Source organism: Cricetulus griseus, chromosome 5, assembly GCF_003668045.3.
Source record: "Cricetulus griseus strain 17A/GY chromosome 5, alternate assembly CriGri-PICRH-1.0, whole genome shotgun sequence".
NCBI lineage: Eukaryota > Metazoa > Chordata > Mammalia > Rodentia > Cricetidae > Cricetulus > Cricetulus griseus.
The window spans coordinates 15,663,386-15,688,103 of NC_048598.1; the positions used below are offsets into that span (position 1 = coordinate 15,663,386).

A 24,718-nucleotide genomic window follows, 5' to 3' on the forward strand; every position below is an offset into this window, starting at 1 on the left:
ATCTCTCATCAGGTCCCAAATATCTATAAAGCAGACTTTCAATTCCCAGATGCTTGTGTTTCATGACACTCTGGGGTTTTGATTTGCTGTCCTTCTGCTGAAGTGCTCTCTGCTCTGAAGTATGGTTGGTTTTCAAAACTTAAGAACTAATAAGTTTGTAAGTCATGTGCTACCTGCTTTAGTCTGCCCACTAGAAAACACGCTCACCCCCACCAGGCTGAGTCAACTGCTTGTCTTGTGCAATATTCAGTCCCCTCAACATGTGACTGCTGATTGACTTGTAGGTCTCCCTGACTAAACTGGGACCTTGACTAATTAGAATCCAATCCGTCTTCCACCTCCAGCTTCCAGCATGTTACCTAGTGATTCTCTGCAAATGCTTTCCCCATTGAGCCACCTCCCAGCCTGGAGAGTAATTCTTACAAATCGAGCAAGCCTGACTCCCACCCCCCAGCCCCTCTGCCCCTGCTTGCTCCACCATGTGCTCCTGTCTGGCTAACTGCACTTTGGCGAGAAGCATGTAAGAGTGGCCCCACTCAGCACACACAATGTTGCCTGGACCTTGACCATCTATGACTGTGAGCTAAATGAACCTCTTTCCTATAGAGTCGGTCCGTTTCAGGTACTACAGTCTGGTAACAACAGGCTGAATACATTCAGGGCTCAGGACAATATGCCCGTGACAGATATTCTGAATAGGTGAGGATTCTAAAGAGCAAAAAAGGAATTGCCATTATGAGTTTTCATTCAGTCTCCCTTTCTCTAGATTCAATTATCTCACCTCCTTTAGCTATTCCATAAATGGCAACATGCTGGATGAGCAAATTTCAATTTTACGCAAAGTTATTAGACTCTCAAATGAGATTTGTAATTGGCATTCACAAGAAATCAATTATTAGTAGTTATTCCAGTCGCTCTCCCTCTACGTTCGGCTTGTGCGAGCATTTAGGATGCTCTAAAGAGCACCTCGTGCCGCACTGCCGTCCACGTCCAGGCTGGGACAGTTCTGCCCACAGAGCTTTCTATCCCAAATCTTAGGGTGTTATGATCAGTCTTCATTTTCTGTTTAATTAATTTCAAGGTAACATTGGCCTAGTTGTGGAAAATAAGCAATTAATACATTTAGTGTTAAAATGTTTTACAATTCCTTCTAAGTAATCAACTTGTCACCCCATAAATCTGGTCATACTAAACAAATTTATGTTTTAAATAGGTCATCTCTAGAAAACAAAATACCTTGAAACAATTACGGCATAAGGCACTAAATATAGAAATTATAAGCTAAAATGTGAAAATAATTAGGACAAACAATTTTTCAAACTATCCTTTCAATTAGAAATTAAGTCCTTACAGTCATCTCAAAGAAGGAAAAAGAAAAGAAGTCTTTGGAGCGTTTAATTTTCATCTATCACCATCATTGCTATGTAGTCCCTGTAATTGATGGCATTTGATTCGGGGTCAATTGCAGCAGACAACATTTCTTCCATTTCCTCCTGAGAAAAAGGCTCACCTGGAGAGACAAGAAGGGAGACCATCATTTACAGACGGGAGATTTTTCTCTTTCCTCTAGCCAGCTCCATTGCCATGGGGAACACAGGCCCCCAGCTGTGTCTAGTTTCTCCACGGGAGCTGGACGGCCAACACCTGAGAATCTGGAAGTTCAAAAGGCGTGCTGCCACACCCTCTGCAAGGCCGCAGACTCACTACCTGGTTGTTACCTATAGAACACATCATTTCAGTCAAAACAGCAGCAGAACATAAAACACCATGAAAGAAGTTGTTTACTCACTTAAATTAAAATTAGTGAAATTGCAAAAGTATCTGCTTGAAGCTGAAGTTCTATAGATGAATCTAATTATTATGTTAGTGAAACTATGAGGAGATAGCTGAAGAGAGAGACAGGACACTTGATCACTACATCAGGTATCTCTCACACTGGTTTAACCCCACCACAGATGCCACTCATCAATCATCCTTGTTTCAGTCTGGGCTAGTTGAAGTCAGATGAAATGGAAAGTTAGAGAGAAAAATCTGTGAGCTTCAGTTGGACTCAGGTAACAATTGAGAGCCATCTTGGAAACTGGCTTCACCAAGGTAGGACACAAACTCCAGAAAAATATGGAAGCCAGGAGGGGGGGGAGGGGAGGAGCACCCAGCAGCCAGTACTCACTGACACTGATTGAAGTGTTTCACACATACTAAGTTAATCTCCCAGACACCTCACAAGAGGAGAGAACTACATCTCCATTCACAGCACATGAGCAATGCAGCCTGCCCTCAAGTGAACGGGGACGAGTCTGAACGCCAGATGACAAGCTTGGCCGAAGCACTCCACAGAGCTGCTTAGACTAAGCCTTGACCACAGGAGTCCCTCTGCCACACTGCCTGCACAGCATTTGGGTTAAGATAGCAGGAAAACTGCTCAACACTGAGAGGCACATCTTAAAGGACAAGCCTCACAGAGTCAAGTTCTAGCCCTCTTGCTAGCTTTATGATCTTGGGCAGGTTGCTTAACCTATCTTCCCAGTCTACACAATACAGATGATGCTAATACTCTCCACCCATGGGCTTGGTAAAAGGATTAAATCTGTTATTATTCAAATAGCACTTCCACAAACATCTGACACATAGCAACATGCATTTGTTTTTTAAAGGCTTAAGATCTTTTCTGATGCTAAATACCATCTGATGCAATATACATACTGGACACACATGAACTCTGTCTGGTAGATACTTGACAGGTACTTGTAGGTACACTCAGTGTGGTTTATGGTGTCTATCTTACAATCTCCTGGGCATTTAGAATGTACATTCTTAAACTTAAAGTTGTGTTGGCTGTTCTGTGGATACTATGAGAGGACATGGAAGTAACTTTATAGTCCAAAAGCTTGGATACACTTAAAAACAATTTGGAATTTTCAGAACCAAAATAGCACTTCTTAGCCAGGCCTGTGGCGCACACCTTTAATCCCAGCACTGAGAAGGCACAGGCAAGTGGATCTCTTTGTTCAAGGCCAGCCTGGTCTACAGAGAGAGTTCCAGGACAATCAGTGATACACAGAAAAACCATCTCTCTTAAAAAAATATATCATTTCTTAAGCAACCATTTTACTGAACTAGGCAGCTGCAAATGTACTTAGAGGAAGAGTGTTTTCCATCCAATAATAATGATGCATTAAGATATCACAGTGCATCTTATATGTACCTAACAAATATACTGGCTCAGACAACTTGGAAGAAATTGAATAATGTTGAATAAATAACTGAAACCATTTATATCCTTCTCTGAAAAGAACTGATGCAGGCTCTGTCTATTAGGATAGGCAACAGTTGCCCTGGAGTACAAGAACTCTGTAAGTATGCCTTCCTGGAAGTTCTCATGAAGCATATTCCTGTGACCCACATGGCCATGTCATCCCTACCCACAGTACCGTAGTGCCTGACTTCACTGTCTCAGTCGGTAGCATTACTATTATTGACATCCATGGTCCAGGGCAAAAGCCTGGTGTTCCTTTATACTCGTCATCCATTTTCGTCCCCTGCCCTCTGTTATTCACCATGGCCCAGGGTCCTGTGATAAAGTTATACTGCATTAATTCCCTTTTCTAGTCCTTGTGCCAGGCCAGGCCTGTATTAGGGAACCCTGGGAATGCTGAAGGAGCCCCCTGCTCATCTCGCTGGCTGCACCTGTCTTACTCACCTACAAACTGACCAGCACCAGAATCACTTTCCCACAGCACTGCTACAATGGGTGACTCAGTCCAACTCTCCACCGCCCAGGGGATGCCCTGAGCTCAAGAGCAGGCCTCTACAATTCAGCCCCAAACCACCTCCCTCCCTCCAACAAGACTCAAAGGCTGGCTGAGCTCGCCTTCTTCCTTGTACCTGGCTGCCTTCCTTCCAGATTCTGTTCCATTTCTCCATTTCCCACAAACCAACTGAATCTGTCTTCAATCAGCTTCTCATTTGTTCATTCATAGCGCATCTGTTGAAACTCACATGCTGATACTATGATGTGTGAGGGTGCTATAACATAGATGACCTCACTACGCCTGCCCTGGATGGCTCATCCCATCTTAGGGTGCTATAACATAGATGACCTCACTACGCCTGCCCTGGATGGCTCATCCTATCTTAGGGTGCTATAACATACATGACCTCACTACGCCTGCCCTGGATGGCTCATCCCATCTTAGGATGCTATAACATAGATGACCTCACTACGCCTGCCCTGGATGGCTCATCCTATCTTAGGATGCTATAACATAGATGACCTCACTACGCCTGCCCTGGATGGCTCATCCCATCTTAGGATGCTATAACATAGATGACCTCACTACGCCTGCCCTGGATGGCTCATCCCATCTTAGGATGCTATAACATAGATGACCTCACTACGCCTGCCCTGGATGGCTCATCCCATCTTAGGATGCTATAACATAGATGACCTCACTACGCCTGCCCTGGATGGCTCATCCTATCTTAGGATGCTATAACATAGATGACCTCACTACGCCTGCCCTGGATGGCTCATCCTATCTTAGGGTGCTATAACATAGATGACCTCACTACGCCTGCCCTGGATGGCTCATCCTTTCTTAGGGTGCTATAACATATAAGATCTCACTACGCCTGCCCTGGATGGCTCACCCTATCTTCTGAAGCACAGAATGGTGGCTCCCATCTGTAATCCCATCTGAGAGGCTGAAGCAGGAGAATTGCCTTGAGTTTAATGCCAGCCTGGCATACGTAGTAAACACCAGATTCATCTGGGTTATAGAATGCAACCCTGTCTCAAAACAAAAGCAAACGAATAAACCTACCTTCTCAAGGAAGCTATTCTCTCTTCCCAGGCCAACCTTTCCAGGCTAGTTTCAGCTTGCATTGATCTTCTGATAGCTATTTTTCTAATGTCTCATATTGATCTATTTCACAAGTTAGCTTTGCTTCTCAAGAAAGGGATCAGATTCCAGTGTCATTACCGTCCACTGTGCTTTACCAATAAACATACAACAGGCACACAGTGGGAATGACTCAACCTCTTTGGCTGTTTTTATTAATTTCATGTGGCCCAATATACTTTAGGGTTAACTTCCTTTCATCCTGGGTTAATTAGTTAAGTTAACTACTCAGATGATTTTAACATAGTAGGGGATCCTGGATGGCAGCTATGGCTTTCATCTTACTCCTTCTCTCACTTCCTGTTTCCTGAGGGGGAACTGAGTTAAAATGGCCAAATCAGGTGTGCATAGAGCTTCCAGTACTGGTCTCCTTGCTCAAAATGATACCCATGTCCATGTCCAACTGATGGGTGACTGTTGCATCACTCACCACGTGGCCTGTGCATCTGGGAGCTGAAGATAGTGCAGGGTGTGTGTGTGTGTGTGTGTGTGTGTGTAGAGGAAGCAGAACTCCTTCCTTAGTGCAGGGTGTGTGTGTCTGAACAGCATTAATGATTGTCCATCATGCTGCTTACAGTTAGCGGAAACACACACACACATATATATATTGACATAAAAAGAGAACATTTAAGGAAATATATAGGTATTTGTCAGAGGAGGTCCCATTATCGTAAGAAAATACAGTTTTGCGTGAATTTGCATTCAATTAGGCTATATTGTTTGCAACTTTACCACCGAAGACAGTCTTTTGAAAGAAATTTTTATATACTATAATTCAAATCTTCTGTCTAAAAAGGCATTGGTTTATGATTGACAGCTCATATTAAGTGGCATGTCTTTTATTCAGAAAATATTTTAAGTGAATAAAGTAAACACAATTTATACAAGTAATCATTACACTTCTATTACACAAAATCAAATACCAAACCAAAATAATAGGAATAATAAATAAATTATTTAACCAAACAATTGCTTTTAAAGTATCGCCTCCCATAACTTTTGCATAATTGTTTAGAACTTATTAATTGGGCTGGAGAGATGGTTCAGCAGTTAAAACCATGCACTGTTCTTGCCAAGAACCTGAGTTCAGTTTCCAGTATCCATGTCAGGTTGCTGGCAACCATCTGTAACTTTAGCTACAGGGGACATGATGCTTCTGGTCTCTATGGGTACTGCATTCAGATGCACAGACACACACAGACACACAGACACACAGACACACACACACACACACACACACACACACACACACACAATTAAAAAATAAACATCTTTAAGCCTATTTATCTTTGCATAAATTACTCAAATAAGAAATAAAGTGCTCTGACCTTCCTCAGTCATGTATTTGATCAGTTCGTCCTTGGTCAGAAACCCTCGTTTAGCTGGATCCAAAACCTGGGGAAAGTAGATATATTTTCTTTGTTGAATAAATACTATATGATGAATTAGTTTTTCACATATACATGAATAATCTGGAGTTCACCCACCTCAAAAGCTCTGAGAAGGACATCTTCACCAATTGGTCTGTATCTGTAATTTTACAATAAAGTGAGTTAATGCCAGCATATTTATCTCAGTCTCTACATGATAAATGACTGCATTAGGCAAAATAAAAGCCACTAATATACTATGCTAATGGCATTTCCCTTGATGAAATTTCTTTGGATTTCTGGATATGAAAGTCAACAGTACCTACCCCACAGGAATGTTTGGTATTACCTATTAGCATTTTCTCATTGATATAAAAATAAATTTATCTACAACCAAAACATCTACAATCAATCAACTGTCATATGCTAATGCTGTCTTATGCTAGGAAAGTAACTAATGTTAATTTTTATTTTTAAATAGTAATTCACAGTTAAATATAACTACAATGTTGTTGGTTTTGTAGCTCCTTTTCCTTTTCATTATTTCTTGCTTGTATTAATAAATGCTAGCATGGTTTATATTTATAAGCACATCCCTAAACCAGTCTGCAGTACACTGAAAGGCTAGAGGAAACTACCCTAAGATATAGACTGGGTAAATAAAATATAAAAGGCCAAGTGGTTTGGTTTGGTTTGGTTTGGTTTGGTTTGGTTTGGTTTGGTTTTGAGGCAAAACTCTGTAGCTCAGGATGGCCTGAAACTCCATAACTAAGGCTAGCCTCAGGTTTGTGGCAATCCTCCTTCCTCAGCCCATCAATGCTGGAATTACAGGCATAAGGCATCACACCTGGCCAGCCAAATGTTTTGAAATTACTGCCATTCTAGTTATCTTGTCTTAAAATTGGATTTACTTCCTTACTTTCTTTCCAGAAGTGCTTTGGTCATCACTGGAAGAAACTTTTCAAAACGAATGTATCCGGTGGGTTCCTCTTCTTCCACCTGAACAATTAGAAACAGTCATTTATTCATTCAACAAATATACTGAGCAACTACTTTCTTTCAAACACTGAGACAAGGTTAGGACTTGGTGATGAGACTATAGACACAAATGCAGCTTGTGGAGCTTGTTTTCTGCAGGAGAGACACATACAATTCAGTAACCTGCTTGCCACTCAACCCTGAGGACCTAAACTCAATTCCTAGCACTCATGTCAAAAGCAAGGTGTGTAATTGCATCACAGTGGATTGTCACTCAGAGTTAACCTCTGGCATGTGTGCTCCCACACACCGAACACAAAAGCAAGTATCCAATTTGTTTTTACTATGCAAACTTGAAATGATCCTCCTGCTCAGCCTCCCCTATGGTGGTATGTCAGACATGAACCACCATGCCTGGCTTGAATGTCTAAATCTAGATCTATGCAAACACCATGAGCAAAGGAATGTGGGTCTAGTGGAGCACAGAGCACAGGAAGCCTCTCCCATCAGCGCATCAGGGAAGTCACTGGCAACTGTAGTGTCTGGGCTGGAAGAGGCTGGAGAGAGACCCTATCATCCCCAGAACAGCCATTCCCTGTTATCCTGAGAACAATGCAAAACCACAGACAGTCTCATAGGTGTGTGTTTTGAAAGGTCACTCTGTTGTGGATGAGGTGGCTACTTCAGACAAAGGGTGATGGTGCAGATTGGAGTGGTGGCCATGAGGAGAGTGGGTATGTGACCTTTAAGAAGACTTGACAGAGTGACAGCATTCACCCATTACAGATTAGGGGGAAAAGGCATCTAAAATGACTCCCAGATTCTGACTTGCACAAATGCACTGTCTTTCCGTGAAATGAGGAACCCTGAATACATCATCTCAAGGACCGACCTACATCTCAAATCATTCTTGTACTTATGAAATACTTTCCTGAGTACTAGAACTCTGCTCTGTCATCCTAAGTTAAGAAAATACTATTCTAAAGATGAGAGCTTTTGGCACCTAGCACTACAGAACGAGAAAGAAACAAGTCTTTTTTGCTTCCGGGTTCAACTCCGACCGACTGAACAAAGCTCTACTGACCTTAACTTCCATGTCAGGCAATTTATACGGAGCTATAAATCCTGCACTTTCTTTCAAAAATCCTATTAAAAGGCTCATAGATCCCAATTGAACAGATGAGTTTTTAAGAGATTTATTGTTTCAACAAAAAATAAATCTATGGGTGGCTATTAAGTAGAATACACTGTCATCCAAATGACAACTATTTTTAATGTTCATATGAGTCTGTATGAGTAGAGTCTTCAGAATCCATTATCAGAGAAAATCAAACCCATCTAGGGACATCATGTTTCAGAATTTCTGTACCATGTGAACAATTTCTTCAGCTTCCTCTAAGGTCTATGATGAGCATTTTGACAATTCATGTTAATATAGCTCGGTAGTCTGAAACTCCCAGAACACAGAGACTTAAAGGTTAAACATCTGAATGCAGGTGAGGCTCAGTGGTAGAGTCTTTATGGACTCTGGGGTTTAAACCTCAGGGAAGACTTTTTAAAAGTCAATCTCTGTGTCTCCTGGAAACTTCAGAGAATCTACACCATGAAGTCTCACCAACATTGAAGATATGATAGAAGAAATAGATACAACAGTAAAAGAAAATGTTACATCTAAAAAAAAAATCCTTACACAAAACATCCAGGAAATCTGGGACATTATGAAAAGACCAAACCTAAGAATAATAGGAATAAAGAAGAATCCCAGTTCAAAAGCCCAGAAAGTATTTTTACCAAAAATCATAGAAGAAAAATTTCCCAACTTATAAAATGGCATGCCTATAAAGGTACAAGAAGGTTACAGAACACCTAATAGATTGGACCAGAAAAGAAAGTTCCACGCCACATAATAATCAAAACTCTAAACATACAGAACCAAGAAAAAATATAAAAAGCTGCAAGGGGAAAAGGCCAAGTAACATATAAAAGCAGACTTATTAGAATTACGTCCGACTTCTCAATGGAGACTCAAAAGGCCAGAAGGCCCTGGACAGATGTCTTGCAGACTCTAAGAAACCACAAATGACAGCCAGACTATTATACAAAGCAAATTTTTCAATTATCACAGACAGAGAAAACAAGCTATCCCATGGCAAAGTCAAATTTAAACAATATCTATCCACAAATCTAGCCCTACAGAAGGTACTAGAAGGAAAATTCCAACCCAAGAAAGTTAATTACACCCATGAAACACAGGAAATAATTTCACATCAGCAAAACCAAAAAAAGGGAAGCACAACACAAACACACAATTATCATCAAAAACAACAAGATAACAGGAAGTAACAATCATTGGTCATTAATATGTCTCAATATCACTGGACTCAATTCCCAAATAAAAAGACACAGACTAATAGAATGGTTACAAAAACAGAACCCACACCTCTGTTGCATACAAGAAACACACTTCAACCTCAAAAACAGACATTAAAGTGATGGAAAAAGATTTTTCCAAGCAAATGAACCCAAGAAGCAAGCTGGTATGTCTATTTTAATATCTAACAAAATAGACATCAAACCAAAATTAATCAAAAGTGATAGGAAAGGATACTTCATACTCATCAAAGGAAAAATTCACCAAGATGACATTTCAATCCTTAACATCCAAGCCCCAAATGCAGGAGCACCCACATTTATAAAAGAAACATTATTAAAGCTTGAATCACCCATTGAACCTCACACATTAATAGTAGGAGACTTCAATACCCAACTCTCACCAATGGACAGGTTATCCAGACAAAAGTAAACAGAGAAATAATAGAGTTAACAGACAGTGTAAACCAAATGGACCTAACAGATATCTATAGAACATTTCATCCAAACACAAAAGAATATACTTTCTTCTCAGCACCTCATGAAACTGTCTCCAAAATTGACCACAGACTAAGACACAAAGCAAGTCTCAACAGATACAAGAAAACTGAAATAACTCCCTGTATCCTATCAGACCAGTCACAGATTAAAACTGTATTTCAGCAACAACAGAAAGTCTACAAAATCATGGAAATTGAACATCTCCTTATTGAATGACTATTGGGTCAGGGCAGAAAGACAGAAAGAAATGAAATGCATGCACAACATACCCAAACTTATGGGACACAATGAAATCTGTGCTAAGAGGAAAGTTCAAAGCACTAAGTACCTGCATAAAGAAATTGTGGAGATCTCATACTAGCAACTTAACACCACACTTGAAAGCTCTAGAACAAAAAGAAGCAAACGCCCAAAAGGAGAAGAAGACAGGAAATAAACTGAGGGCTGAAATAAAAAAATAGAACAATACAAAGAATTAATGAAACAGAGAGTTGGTTCTTTGAGAAAATAAACAAGATATACAAATACCCAAACTATTTAAAAGACAGAGAGAGAATATCCAAACTAACAAAATCAGAAACAGAAAGGGGACATAAAAATAGACAATGAGGAAAGTCAACAAATCATTAGGTCATACTTCAAAATCCTGTACTCCATAAAATTAGAAAATCTAAAAAAAAAAATGGACAATTTTCTTGATAGATACCTCTTACCAAAGTTAAATTAAGACCAGATAAACAATTTAAACAGACCTATAACCCCCAAGGAAATAGATGCCATCATTAAAAGTCTCCCAACCAAAAAAGAAAAGAAAGAAAGAAAAGCCCAAGGCCAGATGTTTTTAAGCACAGAATTCTACCATACTTTCAATGAAGAGCTAATGCCAATACTCATCAGCTCATTCCACAAGATAGAAATAAAAGGAACATTGCCAAATTCATTTTATGAGGCCACAGTCACCCTGATACCAAAACCACACAAAGATTCAACAAAGAAAGAGAATTACAGACCAATTTCCCTCCTGAACATTGATGCAAAAATACTCAATAAAATACTTGCAAACCAAATCCAAGAACACATCAAAAAGATCATCCACCACGATCAAGTAGGCTTCATCCCAAAGATGCAGAGATGGTTCATCATATGAAAATCTGTCAACAAAATGTACCATATAAACAAACTGAAAGAAAAAACTACCTCATGATCATCTTGTTAGATGTTGAAAAAGCCTTTAACAAAATCCAGTACCCCTTCATGATAAAAGTCTTAGAAACATCAGGGATACAAAGGACATTAAATGGAGAGAAACTCAAAGTAATCCCACAATTTAAAAAAAAAAAAAAAAAAAAAAAAAAAAAAAAAAAAAAATCTAAGGCAAGGCGTTGGTGGCGCACGCCTTTAATCCCAGCACTTGGGAGGCAGAGGCAGGCAGATCTCTGTGAGTTCGAGGCCAGCCTGGTCTCCAGAGCAAGTGCCAGGATAGGCTCCAAAGCTACACAGAGAAATCCTGTCTCGAAAAACAAAAACAAAAACAAACAAACAAAAAAAAGAGCTGTCACCATCCCTGATTTTAAGCTGTACTACAGAGCAATTAAAAAAAAAAAAACTACATGGCATTGGCATAAAAACAGACAAGTTAACTAGTGGAATCAAATTGAAGACCCAGATGTAAATCCATACACTTATGGACACCTGATTTCAGCAAAGAAGCCAAAATTATACAATGGAAAAAAGAAAACAAAAAATAGTGCTGGTCTAACTGGAGGTCGGCATGTACAAGAATGCAAATCAATCCATATCTATCACCCTGAACAAAACTCAAGTTCAACTTGATCAAGGACGTCAACATAAAATCAGATACACTGAACCTGACAGAAGAGAAAGTGGGGAATAGCCTTGAACACATAGCACAGGACACAGCTTCCTGAACAAAATATCAATAGTGCAGGCACTAAGATTGACAATTAATAAATAGGATCTCATGAACCTGAGAAGCTTTTGTAAGGCAAAGGAAACCATCAATAGGACAAAACGGCAGCCTACAGAAAGGGAAAAGATTTTTACCAACTCCAAATGTGACAGAGAAATAATATCCAAAATATATAAAGAACTCAAGAAACTAGACATCAACAAACCGAATAATCCAGTTAAAAATGGAGTACAGATCTAAACCCAGAATTCTCAACAGAAGAATCTCAAGTGGCTAAGAAACACTTAAAGAAATGTTCAACATTCTTAACCATCAGGGAAATCAAAACAACTTTGAGATTCCATCTTACACCTGTCAGAATGGCCAAGATAAAAAACTAAGTAACAATTCATGCTGTCAAGGATGTGAAGCAAGGCAAACACTTCTCCATTGCTTGCAGAAGAGCAAGTTCTACATCTACTTTGGAAATCAATATGGCGGTTTCTCAGAAAATTGGGAATCAATCTACCTCAAGACCCAGCTATACCACTCCATCCTACCACAAGGACCCTTGCCCAACTACGTTCACAGCAGCTTTATTCATGATAGCTAGAACCTGGAAACAACCTGATATCTCTAAATCGAAGAATGAATAAAGAAAATATAGTACATTTACACAATGGAATATTATTCAATTTTTTAAAATGACATCGTGAAATTCACAGACATATGGATGGAAAAAATCATCCTAAGTGAGGTAACCCAGACCCAGAAGACAAACATGCTATGTACTCACTCATAAGTGGATATTAGCTATAAAGGACAATCATGCTACAGTCCACAGACCCAGAGAGGCTAAGTAATAAGGAGGGCCCAAAGCAGGATGGGGGCTATGAATCTCCATGAGAAGGGAAATAGAAGAGATTTCCTGGGTGGACTGGGGACAGGTGTCGATGAGAACAGGAGGGATCAAGTGTGGGGGGGGTACTGAGAGAGATGACTAGAATTAGGGGACCTTTTAGTAGTAAGGTAGAAACCTAGTGCATTGGAAACTCCTTGGAATCTACAAGAGTGACTAGAGCAAACACTTCTAGTTTTGGAGCATACGGTGCCAGGCCAGGTGTCTTCTGTAACCAAGCAAGGCTTCCAGTGGAGAGATTGGGGCACCAACCCAGCCACAAAACCTTTGACCTACAATTTGTCCTGCCTGCAAGATGTCCTGAGGGAAAGATGATGCAGAACTTGTGGGAGCAGCCAAACCATGACTGATCCAACTTGAGACCCACACCATGAGAGGGAGCCCATGCCTGACACTGCCTGGAGGGCCAGGAACCAGAGACTGGATAGCCCAGAGACCTAGGAAAGAACCAAAGGTGATGGGCTAAAAAGAGAAAAAAAAAAAAAAAGCCAATGAAATGATTCCTAATGATACCCTGCTGCTATCCTCGTGGAAAGAGCCTTAGCAGCAGCAACTGTTGCCGAAAGCCACAGTCAAACATTAGGTGGAGCTCCAGGAGCCAGCAGCAGAAGGGGAGGAAGGACCGCAGGACCTGGAGGGATCAAAGACATCATAAGAACACAGCCCACAGAATCAACTAACCGGGCTCAGAAGCGATCACAGAGACTGAACCAACAATCAGGGAGCCTGTAGGGGTCTGACCTAGGTCCCCTGCATATATGTTACGGTTGTGTGGTTTGGTGTTCTTGTGGGACTCCTAACAGTGAGAACAGGGACTGTCACTGACTCTTTTGCATGTTTTGGGACCCTTTTGCCTCCTGGTTGGTTGCCTCATCCAGCCTAGATATGAGGCGCTAGTCTTACTATAACGTGATATGCCATGTTTGGTTGATATCCCTGGAAGCCTGCTCTTTTCTGAAGGGAAATGAAGGAGGAGTGGATCTGGGTGAGAAGAGAGGTGGGGGGAAGGGCTGGAGCTGGGAGGAGAAACTGAGGTCAGGGTGTAATATATGAGAGAGGAATAAAAAAGAAAAATCTATTTTCAGTATATGTATATTTACAGGAAATGAAGAAATGTTGGTAATAGGAGAAACAGTCTTCCCCAGGGAAGAATTCCATCTAATACCACATGGTCAGCCTGAAAATATACATACAAGTAACATTATATGCACTGATCAGGTTGTATTTATATATTTTGGGGGATATATATATATATATTAAAGACAAAGAGGTCGGGCTAGAGAGATGGGTTAGAGGTTAAGAGCCCTGACTGTTCTTCCAGAGGTCCTGAGTTCAATCCCTAGCAACCACATGGTAGCTCACAGCCATCTATAATTTAGAGCTCGTGCTCTCTTCTGGCCTGCAGGTATACATGTAGAGCATTTATATACATAAAACATAAATACAATAAAATCTTTTTAAAAAAAGACAAAGAAGTCATAAACTTAAAAGAGAACTGTAGTTGAGAGCCACAGGCAGAGAGAGGGGGACACATTTCCTCCAACAAGACCAAATCTCCTAATCCTTTTCTTTTTCTTTTTCTTTTTCTCTTTTTTTTCTTTTTTCTTTTTTTTTTTTGTTTTTTTTTTTGTTGTTGTTGTTGTTGTTGTTTTTGTTTTTCGAGACAGGCTTTCTCTGTGTAGCTTTGGAGCCTATCCTGGCACTCGCTCTGGAGACCAGGCTGGCCTCGAACTTACAGAGATCTGCCTGCCTCTGCCTCCCAAGTGCCCCCCTCTTTCTCTCTCTCTCTCTGAGACAGGGTCTTGCTGTATTACCTAGGTTGGCCTTAAAACTCTTAACCTCCCTGCCCCATTTTCTCCAGTGTGAGAATTACAAGTGTTTCTCATCATGCCTAGCATAAACTTTCTTCAGTTTAAACAAAAGAGGAAGGACAATGAATATAAACAGGAGCCTTGTGACTTAAAAGTAAGAAAATGGATGGCGAGATGTCTGTACAAGCCTGGTGGCCTTTACTCAGTCCCAGAACCAAGGAAAGATGGAGAGAGCAGATTCCACAACGTTGTCCTCTGACCTTCACATATCCACTGTGGCATCATGTGTGTGGCCACAGACATCATATATACATGCACAGGTACACAAACACACACACACACAATTTTTAATTCCATTTTAAATTGTTTTTAGAAGTCCATTTTGAAACTGTAAAATTCTTTCTGTGACCCAACACTGCCCTCTAGAGGCCATATCTACTATGTTCTCTAAACATGTGTAAGTAATGGGATTTAAAATACGACATTCATAGAATGTTTAAGAGGTGACAAACACTATTTTATTGCAAATGGTTTTATATTCAAATAATTTCCTCTTAGGATAGTTTTTAACAGAAAGTTGGAAAGATAATAAAATATTCTCATCAGCACTTCTATTGTTTTAAATTCTTTAAATGTTTTATTGAGGCAAGATTGACAAATTAAAATTGTATATATTTAAATATACAGCAAAATGCTTTGATATACACATATAGTGAAACTATTGCAACAACTAAGATAATTAACATATCTATCACCTCATTCATTTCCTGCTTGTATAACAAGAACACTTAAATTCACTGTGGGTTGTTTCTACGGGGCAGATGATCAGAACTTTTGCTTTAAGTTTTCATTTTCAGAAATACTGCAAAGTTTTTTTACACAGTATATATTTAACTAGTGCTCACTATTATGGTCTGGTAAATAAAGATAAATAAGCCATGATGTCCCCACCAAAAAGGGAAAACTGCCAGGAATGGTGGTTCATATTTGCAATCCCAGCACTTGGAAGGAAGGCTGATGCAGATGGACTGACATGAGTTCAAGACCAACTTTGTCTACATAGCAAGTTCCAGGCCAGCCTGGACCACAGAATAAGACCTTGCCAAAAAAAGAAAAAAGAAAAAACAAGAGGTCATGGGTTGGCAGGCAGGGTGTGGGAGTGGTACCGGGAGACCCTAGGGAGGGAGGGGAGTGGGAATAAGAATGGTCAGAATACATTGTAAGACATTCTCAAGGAGTTAATAGAAATACTTTAAAGAATGCGAAACAAGGACAAGAGCCTTCCAAATGGGGAAATTTGGGCAGGGGAGGGGGGTGAGGGGGGGAGGGGGGACAGGGTGGCTCAATAGATAAAGCACCGGCCCAGCAAGCATGAGGACCAGAGTTCAGATCCCCAGAGCCCACAGAATTGCTAGACCAGCCAACAGGCAAGTTCTGTGTTCAAGCAAGAGACTGACCTCAATATATAAAAAGGAAAGCAATCAAGGAAGACACCAGCGTTAGGCTCTGGATTCCACATGCATGCCCCTGCACACATACGTGTGTCTCAACACATGTGGACAACAAACACATTGGGGAAAATGGGAAATTTGGACACAAACATGTTAATTGGGAACATGCCACTGAGCATGAAAGTGGCTACCCAGATTTTTAAAAAGAGGGGGGAAATGGGGAGTGTAACTCTCTGGTAGAGTACTTACCTGGCTTCAACCTCTAGCTTTGGGAAGGGACCAGAGGAGAATGGCAGAGAACATAAAACCAGTCCTCAGAACAGTTAACTGCTAAAGTTTAATGTACCTCCAGCAAACACCTGTAAGACTTGTTTATATATGTTAAATACCTATAGCATATTTTTATCCAAAGTGGTTGAATTACTACTCAAGCAGAAATGGTAACATGCAATTGCAAAATTTATTCACAATTCAGAAGAGTTATTTTACATTGTTAATATAGAAAAAAACAGGACGAGGCTGGAGAGATGGCTCAGTGTGTAACAGTACTGGCTGCTCTTCCAGAGGTCCCAGCTCAGTTCCCAGCACCCACACAGCAGCTCACAACCTTTTGTAATTGTAACTTAAACCTTCTGACCTCTAAGGGCAATGTGTGCATGTAGTACATATACATACAAGCAAAAGAGACACACACATAATTTTTTAATTAACTTAATAAAAAAGAAGAAAAAGACCACAGGACAGTTGAGATGTATTATACTTTCCAGGAAAAAGCTCAACTGTTACCAAGGTAGAGTGAAGTCAGTTCGAGAGCCTCACATTGGGAATGGCCACTGGCTTCTTCCGGTACGGATTAGGGTCTTTTTGAAAACTGGACACTGCCTTTTCCATTACATGGTAATCAATGCTACAGATGTAGCTCAGTGGTAGAGCGCTTGTCTAGCATAGGCTCTGGGCTCCACTTTTAGCACCAAATAAATAAATAACATATTCACCAATGTTTTGACCAAGGATGAACATGCACACACCTTTAATCCCAACAGTTGCACCCCCCCACACCCCCACCCCCGAGTCCAAGGCCAGCCCTGTCTACAGAGTGAGTTCCAGGACTGCAAGGGATACACAGAGAAACTCTGTCTGAAAAAAAAGAACACAAAACAAAAACCTATCTTCTAATCAGGGTATATAGTCCAGTGGTAGAGTGCTTGCCTAGCACTGCAAACTAAAACAAACCCCCTCCAGCTTCTGTGTCATTTACAACACAGGAGAACAATAATGTCTACTTGAAGGAGTTGTGTGACAGTTTTATGAGGCAGGATATGACGGCTTGTGAACAGCAAGACATAATGACATTACCCACAATGTAAACTGTCTTCTTCTATGTGGTGCAACGCTACTCTTCCTTAAAAGACTCTGTGCAGAAACTCCAGGCATAGGCACACTCACTAGCCACATGGACCTGTTTCTTCAGAAGTTTGGCCTTACCTCTTATCTGTTCGTTGCTGTTTTGGTTTGGGTTATGGTGCTAGATACTGAACTTAGGGCCTACAAGTGCTAGGCAAGCACTCTACTACAAGGCTATATACTCAGCACCCTGCTTCCTGTCTATAAAACGCCATGTGAAATGTAGCAACTAATAATACAAGGCATTAAGATACTAGGTATAAGCTGGTGGTGGCGTTGGTGGCGCACACCTTTAATCCCAGCACTTGGGAGGCAGAGGCCAGCAGGTCTCTGTGAGGTCCAGGCCAACCTGGTCTACAAAGTGAATTTCAGAAACAGTCAGGACTGTTACACAGAGAAACCCTATCTCAAAAAACATAACAAAACAAAAAGATGCTAGGTATAGTGAATACCTTGTCACTTGCCCTAGAGGACAGGATGTAAGTACTGGAGTGACCTGACCCAACCACCACACACATACACACATTAATTCCTCATAAATGTCTTTGGACTGCACAAAGAGACTAACATGTATCCAAACACTGTGGCCCTACTCTTCAAAAGACCAAGCCCAGGCGTGGGCATATGGAGCCCAGCTGTCAGTGTTTGTCTGCAGTGAATGAAGGCCCGGGTTAGATCCCACACACAGCAGAAAGCAGACATGACGGCCCACGTCTGTAATCTCACACTGGGAGGCAGAGGTGTGAGAATGGGAGGCAAGGTCATCCTCAACTACATAGAGTTAGAGGCCGATCTGGAATATATGAAACCCTGCGTCCAAAACAACGAAAAAGAATTAATTTAAAAACCCAGTTCCACTAGTATTGTAAATGTGAAGCAAGTGATACCCGAGTTGGTTCCATCTATGAGGAGGCTCCACATGCTGCAAAGCAGCCCAAACAGCAGTTACAGCAAAGTCCACTAGAAAGCACCATTCATTTGAGTAGTGTCCTCTCAGGTACGCTTGTCTTCTCATCCTCCAAGAGTGGAGGTGAAAGACCCCGCCCCCAGACTTCCCGCCACCAAAGGTTCCCTCTCTAAGGCTGTCATGGGGTCCTCAGACGCTCTAGGGCCCTGCGACATGGAGCTGACTCCACAAATATAGAAACACTACAGTGTTTTCTACAACGCCAATGTTTAAGTCTCAATGCCTGCAGAAAACATTATTTTCCTTCTACTTTAGTGCAGAGTCCGTTTTCCTGACCTGTTTTGCATCTGAGGGCACACAGGCCTTGGGAGGTTAAGTGCCTGCCAGAGGGCCTCAATCTGTCAGGTGTCCTGATGGGAACAAGTCTACACTTCTTTCCTCACATCTGCACGAAATCGTAAGGCCATGTCTTCCCATTACAGCATTGTTTATTTTAATGCCAAACCCACTCAGCTAGAACAACAAAATACAAAGTGAAAATTCATCTCTACCTAGTGGCATAACAATAAGCCAGTAAGATGAACTATTTCATGCTTCACAAAAACACAGGACAATGTGAGTAGCTAAAAATGGCTTATAAAGCACTGCTTCCGACCAACAAACAAGAAATACATATGGATTTTTAAAACTTGTAGCAAAAAAACGAGATATTTCAAGTTAGATTCTAAATACCATCTAACACATTAATTTTTATATAAACCATTCTTCAAAAATATGGAAAATATCTAGCCTTGGATTGAGTAAAATAATAACAAAAACTGATCAATATTTACCAGAAGTATTCCCTTTGTAATTGATTTTAAATGTTTACTTATTTTTTATCAAATGTAAGACTCTAAATATAAGTGCTCAATCACTAAGCTACAATCCTACCCCATAAATGAAAACAATTTAAGCCACCACCTTTAAAAAATTATTAACTCTGAGCAGAAAAATGGCCCCATGGGTAAAGGTGCTTCTCACCAAGCCTCAAGCTGAGACAATCCCTGGGAAATGAAAGAGAGAACCAACTCCTGCAAGGTGGCCTCTGAGCCATGCCACACATGCACATTCACATAAGCACACACACAAATAAATAAATAAATGTAATAATTTTACATTCCTATTTGTTCTAAAGATTCTACAGGCTGTTTGAAAAGAATTAGGACATTCTATAAGTTCTTTTTATATTACTGAAAGAATTTAGAAAATAGAATGAACTACCCTTTTGTTGAATAACTTGATTTTTTAAATCCAGTGGAAACAGAATCATGCCAGTGAGCAAGGAGCCTTCCAGTTCTGAATGTCTACAATTTGAAGCCACAGAGCAAAGGTTGGACAGGGGCCTATGCAGCCATTACTTCCCCACATGCCCTTCTTAGGGCTGCAACTGTGCTAACTGCTCACCCTCCTTGGCTGCTTCCCACCTAGGGGTAACTGCCCCTCCTGGCCCTAGCGGAATTGTTTTATATTTAACTGGAAGCTAGGTGCTTTTATCGCACAGGCAGAAGACTAGAGGAATACCCTAGGGAATCAAAACTGCAAAAGAAAATTCTCGAAAGCTTTGGTGCTAGGGACTCCAAAATTACCTAAGGTTTAAAACTGACTAGCTCTGCTAGTACAATAGTGTCATGAAGTTTGTGGGAGTAACAAACCAATATCTGATTGGATTGTAAGGCCCACTCCTTCAAGTCATCCCCAACATACTTGGGTGGCCTGACCTCGCTCATCACTGAGACATCTCTAACATGAGCTGGTGAGCTCTCCTCATTCTTCCTTGGTTCTAACCCAGCCTTCAGTGGATTCCTAAGTAGTTGTACTTTAACCTAGTCCTAAAATCCAGGGTAGGGTCATCTGAGCTTAGAAATAAAAACTAAGCATGGCTAACTCAACACCCAGCTCCCATCACAGCTCTTCTGGGTGACGTGATGGTGCCATAGCTACTGTTCCCTTGCTGTGAGGAGACACCTTGACCAACTCGACCTTCAGAGGGAAGCATTTAATTGGGGATTGCTTACAGTTTCAGAGCATTAGTACATGGTCATCATGGTGGGGAGCACAGTGGCAGGCAGGCAGGCTTGCAGCTGGAGCACTGGTCCACATCTGATCACTGGATCACATCAGAGCTCACATTTGATTCCCAAGTTGCAGGCAGAGAGAGAAATTGGACCTAGCAGGGTCTTTTGATGCTTCAAAGATCACCTCCACACTGCATAACACACCTCCTCCTCTTCCCACAAGGCCACGCCTCATAATCCTTCCTAAATAGTCCACCACCTGGGAACCAGACATTCAAATAAATGAGCCTATTGATGGTGGCCATTCTCATTCAAATGGCCACAACTGGCTGCTATGGAACTGTCCCTCTATTCAACCTCTGTTTCTAAGAAATATAACCAGATGATATTCCCAGCCATCATGTCTGAGCCTGACTCACATCTTCCATGGCTTCTCCAGTCACTAAGGGTGTAGCACAGCCATCAAAATAAGTACCATGCCAGCAAGGGGAGATCCTCCAATGAGCAAGTTAGGACTGAGGATGTGTCATCAGCCAGATGGCTAAGGTCTTCCTTCTTCTATTTCTCCTACCCTCATCTCAAACCTGCACCGTATTCTGACACTCCCCCACCTCCTCCAGCTCTGACAGTCCCCACTAAACCTCTTCAATGTCTATGGCTCAGTGTTAGCTTCTTAGAGTGTCCACAGGATCATATGTGTCTTCAGAAGTGACACAAAGAACACAGGCAGCCGGGCAGTGGTGGCGCACGCCCTTAATCCCAGCACTCGGGAGGCAGAGGCAGTTGGATCTCTGAGTTCAAGAGACCAGCCTGGTCTACAAGAGCTAGGACAGCCTCCAAAGCGACAGAGAAATCCTGTCTCAAAAAACCAAAAAAAAAAAGAAAAGAAAAGAAAAAAAGAAAGAAAGAAAGAAAGAAAGAAAGAAAGAAAGAAAGAAAGAAAGAAAGAAGAAAAAACCACAGGCAGTGAGATGGACTTCTGAGTCAGGCTGGCTTGTTGCTTTGTAAAATGTGATGGAGTGCTGTGGAAGTCTATAGTGATAAAGATTTAAAGAAAGGAAACTGGGGACATGTAAAAGAAGAGGCTCGCCCTTGCAGGTACCCATCCAGTGCAAGCAGAACAACACCAAGAGGAGAACAATGCCATAAAGCAGAACTGTAACTGTAAGAAGCCTGAGGGAAAATGAAAAATGAGAGCTTTGTTAAGCAGTCGCTAGATGTCAAGGCCACATGGCTCTTTGGCAGCGTGTAAAGAAGTGCTTGTCTCCTACAGGGAAAGGCAGACTCAGTTACACACCAATTAAACAGGAGTGGGGCAATTCCATGAAAGAGAGGGCAATAAATATTTTAGGTATTGCTGGATATATATGATTTTTTGATGCAGATTTTTCTTTACTTTTTATGATATTTAAAAATTTTTAAACATCACTGATGTTCAGTCTTCATTGCGGATTTGACTCTGCTAAGATCACCTGGAAGAATGAGGAGATAGCTCAGGCGGTAATGGTGCGTCACCAAATATCAACAGTCATCCTGGAAATCCACCTGTGGGTGTATCTGTCAGAGTGTTTGCAGAAAGGGTCAATTGAGGAAGGAAGACCGCCCTGAGTGTGTGCAGCATCACTCCATAGGTCAGGGTCCTGAGCTGAATCAAACAGAGAAGGGGAGTGAGCACCAGCGTTCATCGCTCTCTCCTAACAGCAGGTGCAGTGTAACCAAATGTCTCATGGCCCTGACACCACTCATTCCCTACCAGAATGGACTCAAACTGTTGCCAGTGTACACTTCTCTGTCCCTCCTTGGGTTGCTTTTGCAGGTATTTGTCACAACAGCAAGAAAGTAACATATATGCCATCCTTAGATCAGACTCCATATAACAGTCTGCCGGGAGGCACACACACTTTAGTGTGACATCCCTGAAATAGAAAATGCAACGGTTAAAGACATCAAGGCAAATGCTAAGGTAAAACAGATAACTGAGGCCAGAGTCCTGGTGGCAAAGGCCTGGCATGCTGCATGTAATGTGGAGAAATCAAACCACAGGTCCCCCTAAGGATACTAACTAGGCAAATCCCCTGCAGGCGCTAGGCTTGCATCTACCCCTTTCTAACAGGGGGTGGCAGTGTTGTGCTGCAGAAGAAGGCCACTTCAGGCAACATGCACCCCTAAGGAACTGCCCTTCATGTCTCTCCTATAAGGCAGGCTGGTAAATTGGGTTAAATCCCAGCATAACCTAGCTGGGGAGGCACTGGGCATATCAGGGGCAGAAAGAAAATACATACCGAATGAAGAAATGAAACTAGCTAGCGTGACTAGGAGGCAAGCCTTGTGGCGATCAGAGGACTAAAATATAAGACAAGGAAAGCAAAAAACTGCTCAGATACTTCCCATGTCACAGGGTCCATCCCTCTGGCAGGAAACCCAGGAGGGAAGGGCCACTTACTGCCAGGGTGGCTCTTAGGGGCCTGGAATAAATAAATAAATAAATAAATAAATAAATAAATAAATAAATAAATAAAAAGTAAGTGAAACGGAAAGGCCAGTTTTCTCCTTAACATGAGCCAGAAAACCCACCAGAGGATTGTGTTAATGGAAGGGGGGGCGCACTGTTCACCGAGGGGCATCGGGACGCACTGGTGAAAACAGCCTAAGCAGCAGCAGCAGCACTAGGGCCCAAGATGGTCGTCGTCAGGCCTGGGTTCACTAGGTCACTGGGTACACAAACCCAGGCTGGTTAACATCTGTGGGGTAATCTGCCAGCCAGCTCCCTCTAGCCCATGGCAATCATGCAAAGTTGTTTAAGCACACAAGCTATGAGGCCTCAAAACACTGCTAAGGCTAAACAGAGAACAGAAGTGTGCTAGCGGTTCTCGGCTGAAAACTTGACTACATCTGGAATTAACTAAAACCCAAATGACTGGACACACCTGTGAAGGATTTTTCTTAATTAAATCATTTGAAGTGGTAAGACACACTTCTAATCCAATCTTTGCAGTAGAAGACAACACCTTAACCCAGATCTTTCGGGATGGGAAGGTCCACCTTTAATCCAGACCACTTGCTCTACTTACTAGCAGCCCGTATAAAAGACAGGGAAGAAGGAAGCTCTCTCTTTCTATTGCTTGCTCTCAACCGCAATAGCAAGTCCATTCCTTCACTGGCATTGGAACCCAACTGAAGACCAGCTGACACATCCAGACTCGTGGACTAACAACTACTGGATTCTTGGGCCTTCCCATCATAGGCAGCCATTGTTGGATTAGTAAGACCTATAAGTCATTCTAACAAATCATATAGAGGGTGGGAGGGAGGGAAGAAGGGAGGGAGGGAGGGAGAGAGAGAGAGAGAGAGAGAGAGAGAGAGAGAGAGAGAGAGATTCATTCTATAAATTCTGTTACTCGAGAGAACCCTGACTAATACACAAGGAGATGCTGAGATGCGTTCTCAAGAGCACAGTACATTAGTAGTGAAGCAGAGGCGAACAGAGACATTGCTCACCATTCACAACAGCCAAGCGTGGAGGAGCAGGTGGCTGAAGACACTCCCCCCCCCAATAAAAAGGCACAATCCTAGCTTAGCTCTAAAGCCTAAATCAACATTGGTTTGTTTGGTTTTTGAAACATCTTTTCGCTTTCCTGTGCAATGTAATTCTCTCTAATTCTGTGTAAGTTTGAATTTCAAAAGACACAGACCTTTGCATAGTTTTCCTCTCCTCCCAGTGCCCACGCACTAGAGAGCTCTGACAATATCGAAGGCAGAGCTGCTGGGTAACCTGCATGCAGGAAGAGTTGCTCTAGCCCTTGCTTCCCACAGCTGCTGGCTTTCATAACACCCTATACAGGTAGGGTTTACTTGAAGCAAGTTGCTACTTTTGGAATATTAAATAGATGAATCAATGTCAAGGAATTTGAAAACTGGTCTATTTCAAGATATTTCTGATCTTCAGGAAGCAAAGAGCTGAGAATTTAAAAAGTTATGTTAGCGATGTCTCTGTCCTAAAATTCAAGCACATGATAGTTAGAGAATTCAATTTCCAGATAAAAGTTTCAAAACTTTTACAGATTAATAATCTATATATTTGGACAGGGAGGGGGAGAGGAGAGAGAGAGAGAGAGAGAGAGAGAGAGAGAGAGAGAGAGA

The 24,718-nt window shown here is 41.6% G+C and overlaps 1 protein-coding gene across 1 annotated transcript in view; it reads right to left on the bottom strand.

Moving 5' to 3' along the window:
• Positions 1-1,377: 1,377 nt before the first annotated feature.
• Efcab2 (EF-hand calcium binding domain 2) overlaps positions 1,378-24,718 on the bottom strand; it is a 94,404-nt gene continuing 71,063 nt past the window's right edge. The window contains exons 4-7 of the mRNA XM_027418863.2: positions 7,191-7,270; positions 6,389-6,431; positions 6,230-6,296; positions 1,378-1,510 (exon numbers count right to left, since the gene is read on the bottom strand). Of these exons, the coding sequence (XP_027274664.1) occupies positions 1,395-1,510; positions 6,230-6,296; positions 6,389-6,431; positions 7,191-7,270 (306 nt within the window). The 3' untranslated portion in view covers positions 1,378-1,394. The remainder of the gene's footprint in view (positions 1,511-6,229; positions 6,297-6,388; positions 6,432-7,190; positions 7,271-24,718) is intronic.